The sequence below is a fragment of the Puccinia triticina genome, chromosome 12A (genome assembly GCF_026914185.1).
Source record: "Puccinia triticina chromosome 12A, complete sequence".
In the NCBI taxonomy this organism is placed as follows: Eukaryota; Fungi; Basidiomycota; class Pucciniomycetes; order Pucciniales; family Pucciniaceae; genus Puccinia; species Puccinia triticina.
Window position 1 is genome coordinate 1,014,718 of NC_070569.1, and position 7,007 is coordinate 1,021,724.

Genomic DNA, 7,007 nt, shown 5'->3' on the forward strand with positions numbered 1-7,007 from the left:
TTTTTTTTCTTATTTAATTTTTGAAAATTACATCTTTTAGTTTTGTTTTTATTTTTGCATACGCATGCTTTGAAGTATATTTTGAACCATCTAACCAAAACCAATGACGTGAAGTTTGTTGGTTGAGCTTCTATGGTCCGAAAATCAGATTTCATATTTCGCAGAGGTCCCCGCGAAGCCCCCCGAAGTGATCCAGAGTTCCAAATCTCAAATGTCCTAGATTTTCACTATAAATCAGGGACTTGCTCGGACATGGAGGTGGGGGAAGCCTCAACGCAGTCCATCGACAACCCTAAGCAACCCAGGAAAAGCACTCGACCGGCTGTTCGCCTGCTACGAAATTACTACCCTGCTGTCAAACCACTTGTTGACTACCTGGAGCTTCCCGAGCGAAGAGGGGAAGATGCGATTTGGAAGGAAGTCCTCGTTGGACTTGGCAGCGACGCGAAACCGACCAAGGGCAATCAAGTTCAAGTGGACCCAAAACCTCCCTCTGAGCGCTCCGCAAGAACACTGTTGGAAAGACGGGAGGATGGTGTGACGATGTCCCAGGTTCGTCTAAATTTCGCGTCCCTTGCGGAAGGTTACAGCAAAATCTAACCCCGAAAAACCATATATTTTTTAGCTCGTGGAAGCCGCACAATCCATCCTGCTATGGCGCGCCAGCCAAACCAACCGCAAGTCAAACCCTTGCAAGTCGAATGTTCTCACCTTAGGTTGCCGCTTGGTAAGTCACCAAACAGTAATTGACCTTTAACTTGCTTATCTGACTTTCCTCTTACGTCTCCCCAGAGTAACGATGCATACCCTGAAATGGCGATTCCTATCAACAACGGGCCATACGCGAACAATCTGGTCTCCAAATATGTCGCCTGCGACATGACTACTAACAAATTTATCACCCAATCGTATTTATTTGCTGACATACTGGAAAGGTTCGATAGAGGTTTCATTTCTTCATCCGCCACTGCACCGCCATCTGACCAAAAGTTCTTGTGTGTTAATCAGGATTGGCCCGAAACGTATGATGAGCCTTTTGACGGAAACTTCAATGTACTATCCAACCGGTAACGGCTGCTACTTTCAAATCACCGGGAAATCTGTTTTTGAGCTCCCGATCCTAGAGGAAAGCCAACTATCACCGAAGGGAAGCGCGTTGGTCGATGTTGTACTTGTCAAGAAGGACTTGATGTACACTAGAGTACGTCGAAGTGCAGCAGGAAGAAACCAAATGGGTTTTCCATCAGACTGTGAGTAACAGCTTAGAAAGGTGTTTTGCACGCAAATGGCTGGATCATTTTTGCTCATGCCTAGATCTGTAACCGACCGCCATATTTTTGCATACATCACACTCAAAGTCGCATTATGCCAAATACACGACCCTGCAACCCCGCTATCGAACGAGTATTTTAAAGCGGTATATTTGTCAAAACATATTTTCCCCGCCCAGTATTCTCTTGCCTCATTCAACGGGGAGACTCATTCTGAAGCCGTCCACAAAATGCGCAAGTTCAAAACTCCTCGACGCTTAAAACCCTTGGTCCAGCCGAACGGCTTTCTACACAAAGTCGTGGTAAAGTCTAAGGGCATGCAAGTTATTCACGTCCTCAACAGATGCTGTCCGAGTAAAGTGCGTTTTGCATTTCAAGTGCTCATACTCCCAAGCTGATTCTAAAAGATATTGTTCTCTTTGGACCAGTTTCTCAACTGCAATGTAAGTCCAGAGGAAAGATTGAGCCTAATAGAATTGGCAGAACCAATTCAGGAAAACTCTTTGGAATCCACCAACTGTTCCACGGCCGCGGGTTCAAGTCGTACACAGCCTTTATGTTTTGAAGGACCATCTGAGAGCAACAAGCCTCCTACTCCGAAATTTAGTCGGTTTGTTTGCTCGCCTCATGAAGTGGAGACATTCCTCTGGGCCATGATCCATGCCTGTGGCCTCTCCCACTGGTGGGGTCGAGATTCCAAACACAACGAGCAAGTCGTTCGCAACAGTCTGAGTCCTCTTTCCCTCATGATTAATCTGATACAAGGAAGGTCCTGATCGCAGTACTCTTAACATTTACAGATATTCGTCAAATTGTCAACCTGCGAATGTTCGAAAAGATCTCGTTACACCAACTGGCCCAGGACCTCAAATTCAAAGCGTGCGATGAATGGATCTCTCGAAATTCCCAGGATCATCATTCTGAGGAAATGCTCCACGATTTTCTGTGGTGGTTCTATTTCTCATTCATTGGTGGATTAATCAAGGTAAGTGGCTACATTGGCAAAGTTTTCTGACTTCTGACTTATTTTCACTCGTTTCATTTCCAGAATACTTTCTTTGTCACCGAATCGGCGAGTTTTAGAAATCGAACCTTGTATTTTCGCCTGGATGATTGGGAGCAAATCTGCCGCCCTCTACTCCAGTGTTTAAAAACGACTTTATTTACCAAGGTAGATGAAAAAATTTTAGTAAGTCACTCGACTACTCCAATCTTGAGTGTCTTGAATGAGTTCTCACAATGTCCCACCTCTCTTTGCTCTAGAAAAACGGCAAGTCACAACTTGGACATTCGTTTCTTCGTCTGCTGCCGAAGAATAGCGGTGTTAGACCTATTGTAAATCTCAAGCGCAAAAGCTCCTCGCCAACAGGCCTGTCCAACAACTCGATTTTGCAGAATTTATTTTCAGTGTTATCGTATGAGAAAGTATGCATCATGCTGTTGTTAGATGTATTTGTGCATATCACCGGGCTGACCTCTTTTCCGTTGGATGCAGAACGTGTCACCTGATAGAATGGAGTACTCAGTGCTTGGCTTGGATCACGTTTATACTCGCTTCAAAGAGTTTCGATCTCGTTTCGGAAGTTCTCTTCCAGATTTTCATTTTGTTAAGGTTGACATCCGAGCATGTTTCGACTCTATTCAACAAGAGAAAATACTGGAAGTCATCAATGGACTTTTTTCCGAGGCAAGGGCTGCAGCTTTTTATCTCAATTCGTTTGGTCTGACGACAAACAAACAAATCACCAGTAGGATCAATATGTGATTCAAAAATATGTCAAAACGACGTCACTGGGAGCTGGACCCCAAAAGACATTCAAGCATTTCAAGCGTCAAGCTTACCCAAGTGGTGAGCTTACTTTCCGTGCCATTTACCCTCGAGGCTACTGCGTGATGTTGATAGTGTTGCTACAAAAACAGATGAAGTGCCCGACTTTGATAAGTTTGCGGTTGACCTCTCCAGAACACTGAAAAACGTACTATTCAGTGACCAAGTTCAATACGCCCATGTGGACAAGCAGGATCTGATGGATCTTTTGAAAGAGCACATTACACAAAACTTTGTCAAAGTTTGTCACCCATTCATGTCCTTGCAACTGAAGCTGTGCAATTGACGACCAATCCTCTTGGAAAGATCGGAGCGGGCAGATATCAACAGAAAAACGGTATTCCACAGGGTTCAATTATATCGCCCCTATTATGCAGGTCAGTATTTTACATGAGCAGAAGATCATATACTCTTCCCCACCATGCTTGGTTTATAATTGATCTTGACCCAATTTTCGTGACCTCAGTTTATTTTACGCAGATATGGATAGAGAAAGGCTGGGCTTCACAAAAACTGCCAATTCGGTTCGCAAACTCAATTTTATGAGTCGTGTTGATTCCTTTAGATACAGCCCTGACTTATTCAAAGTCTTCAATCTTCCGTAGATCTTGGTCCGACTGATAGATGATTTTATCTACATCACAACTTCACAAAGCGATGCAGAGCGATTCTTAAAAGTGATGGCTGAGGGAAGCAAGGAATACGGATGCTTTATTTCCATGGAAAAGACACTAATCAACTTCAAATATGGAGGAGTAAAACAAGTCGTTGACCATGGTAAGTTCGAGTTTATCTTTCCAACCCATCAAGGAGCAAATCTGAAACGTTTGGATCTTTAAATTGATGAAATCATCCAAGATTTTCCATGGTGTGGTCACCTGATCAATACCAAAACTCTGGAGTTCAAAGCTGAAATGGCCAGATTTAATGGGATTCGTAAGTTTCCCCCAAACAGTCAAATTCACCGTATGAATCCACAAACTGATTCTTTTTTTTACAACGAAATATTGTTCCAGACCTCTCTGATACCTTGACTGTCGATAGAACCAAAACGCCCGGCCAGCTTTTCTGCCAAAAGATGTATCAGTAAGTCAGCTATAGCCCTTGTGCCAGTGCTCCGAAATACTGAGGCGCCTGCTCCCGCTTGACAGATCAGTTCGGGTCCGAATCCATGTTATATATCTTGATTCAAAACTAAACTCCATGTCAACTGTATTGCTTAATGTTTATCAAGCCCTCAGACTAGTCGCTGCCAAGTATGTTGCACATGTGACTGCCTGGGGTGCTGACACGATCAAAGGCTGGAAGTTCTTTCACGGTTAGTCACAATTTGCTTGGGCTCATTTGTTCCAGATCAAGGTTTATTAATTCTTCACTCTAAAACCTCTCTGGTCCACAGGGGTGATCGAAAATATTTTCATTTTTTTCTTTGCTTGTACTCAGAAACAAGTCAAACAAGAGTATGTTAAGAAGGCGGGTGGATGTTGCGACATTAAACTAAGAGACGTCATCTGGTAAATATAATTTATTTGCTAAAGGATGTGTATATCAACATCATTATGAAAACCTGTTCACTGAAAACCAAAAACCAAAAATAAACTAGGTTGGGCCGCCAAGCATTTAAAATCACTTTGGCTCGCAAGCCGCACAAGTTCGGTCTGATTCTCAAACAAATCAAAGCCGATTTCAGGTCTCAGACTAAACTTCATATAACCAGACAAGAAATACTGAAGTTGCAGGCCGTAATTAAATTGAAGGAAAACTTGACGTTGGATAGGTTGAAATACTGATGTCTTTTCCCCCTTCCTTCCTGGCAATCTGCATCTGCTGTTGAAACTGGTCCATCTCTTTAAGAACTATGTAACAGGAACTTTCATTTTTATTACTATCCATAGACCCACAAAGCTGACACCAATCACAAAATTACTCAATCGCCTCCTACAAAAATAATTTTTGTTTGTGGTGGAACCAGCCCTGTTGAATTGCCAAATGGATCAGTCACTCAAGGTTTTGGAAGAGCCAACAATGGGCCACTACATTTCACTATGGTACAGGGCCACGTTGTGCTAGCGTAGCAGCGCTAACAGTAACCTGTAGTGTTAGCACACTGCAACTGCTGGTATGCTGTGTTGTGTTACGCTACAGTGCTTTGAGCGGCAAAAAAAGCTAAAAAGCGCTGTAACAGTACAGTGTAGTAGGCGCTTTTTTGTGCCCTGTGAGCATACTCAAAGTCAGTGAAATTGTGCTACGCTCCACCACACTAGCACTATGGTTAGCATAGCTGTTCTGCCGTTGGAAGAGCTCAAGTACACAAAGCGATTTTTGAGGTGTTTGCAAGTTGTTGATCATCTACTCTGGTCCAGTCTTTGGATTTGAGGGAAACATTGAGGATGTTTTGTTTTCTTATGGTGACCAACTAGCTAAAAATCTCCCTTCCATTTATCACATTATGTAGTACTAGGGCCGGGGCTAAAGCTTATATGTTATTATTTTGCCGTACACTGTACAGGATGTGCCATCACAGAAGAAAGTTGGATTCAATCTTAAATGCCAGCAAGTCTTTGTTTTTACTCCCTCATACTCTTTTTCATGACAGAAACTAAATTGAAAGAAAAAAAGTTTGGATTGAGAGTTAAAGTTTGTTGATGGATTTAGGTTACATATTCATGATCAAAGAGATCTTCAGACTTGCCATATAACTTTTCTATATAACAAGTGAAGATTTCATTGAAGAATTGCTTGAAAGTGGAGCTTATTTTTCCATTTTTATTCAGGATATTCTGAGAGGCTAATGAAGCTCTTGAGGATTTAATCCACCTGGTTAAGATGGTCCAACAAAAGGGAGACTGATTGGAAGTCGTACCTAAAGCCACTTCGGCAAAACCGCTGTTTGCAAGAAATCCATTTTTTGCCGCGTCATACTGTTCAAGAAGCTCTGATACGTGCTGGAAAAAGTGTTGCCCAGCTTCTTGTCTTTGCAACTTCAACGTAGTCACTCCTTTAGTCCTCACACCTCGAACTGGAATGACTGTGTTGATCAAATCTACATAGAACAAGTAGAGAGGTAGTACTTTCAGGATGCGTTCCAAGTCTTCCAGCAGGTATTCTGCACGTGATTGACAGTAGCTCCTCCTAATTCTTGCTCTAACCTGCTCCATGGAGTTTGCGAAATCCGGGATGACAAGATCAGAGTAGAGGGAGCGCAATTTTATCGTGTCACTGGCGCGTTCCTGATTGAATCACCTTAAAGCATCCCTCCTTCTTGTCAATTGCATTTTGGAGAATGCTTGCCGTGGGGTTGATGATGACTTAGACTTGCTGATTCGATAAAAGACACCTGGTTTTCTTCCTCTCTGTACCGCTCGATCTAGGAAATTGTAGATTTGACCCTCCTCTATCTTGAGCACCCTGTATTCGTCTTCCCGTTCGTTACTAATATTGATGAATCTGTCTCCGTTGGGTTGTTCCAAACTTCGGATTGCTTCAAATATCACTTCTGTTTCGATTTGCGCTGGTCGCTCATAATTGACGAATGCGAAAGGAAGTTCAGTATCATCACCTGAGCTTTTCCTTTTTCTCACGGGGGTTTTGAGGTTGTATAGGCTGTTTTGCCGCTCTTGTTGAACAGGCGGTGGATACGTATTGATGCCGCAGAGGATGGGCTGAGATTCCGACGTTGCATCAGCGAACTTGACAACGTCGTGAAGATAACCCAAATCAGCATTATTGTGCAGGGGATCCGCTTCTTGCATTTTTCTAGCCCACGTAGGCCATGTGTGGGCAGAGTCTCGATCAAATGTACATTGTACATTCTCCAGAAATACGCAGGCTAGCCAAATGAGGACCCAGAAGTGATCTCTGCAGGAGGTAGTACGTTTATAAGAGTTATGGCTTGGTTGTAGAGCCAT

The 7,007-nt window shown here is 43.1% G+C and overlaps 2 protein-coding genes across 2 annotated transcripts; one reads left to right on the plus strand and one right to left on the minus strand.

Annotated features, from left to right (window-relative positions):
• Positions 1-252: 252 nt before the first annotated feature.
• Positions 253-4,889, plus strand: PtA15_12A97 (uncharacterized protein; the record flags this gene model as incomplete). Its single annotated transcript, XM_053162260.1, has 20 exons — positions 253-552; positions 626-727; positions 793-935; positions 1,009-1,250; positions 1,359-1,630; positions 1,700-1,997; positions 2,072-2,256; positions 2,320-2,460; positions 2,535-2,696; positions 2,767-2,958; positions 3,024-3,120; positions 3,192-3,340; positions 3,406-3,476; positions 3,566-3,623; positions 3,705-3,876; positions 3,958-4,035; positions 4,116-4,185; positions 4,251-4,417; positions 4,499-4,613; positions 4,703-4,889. 20 exons carry the CDS (start codon positions 253-255, stop codon positions 4,887-4,889), a joined length of 3,201 nt encoding a protein of 1,066 aa, XP_053025667.1.
• Positions 4,890-5,750: 861 nt separating this feature from the next.
• On the minus strand, positions 5,751-7,007 carry PtA15_12A98 (uncharacterized protein; the record flags this gene model as incomplete). Its single annotated transcript, XM_053162261.1, has 2 exons — positions 5,751-6,329; positions 6,459-7,007. 2 exons carry the CDS (start codon positions 7,005-7,007, stop codon positions 5,751-5,753), a joined length of 1,128 nt encoding a protein of 375 aa, XP_053025668.1.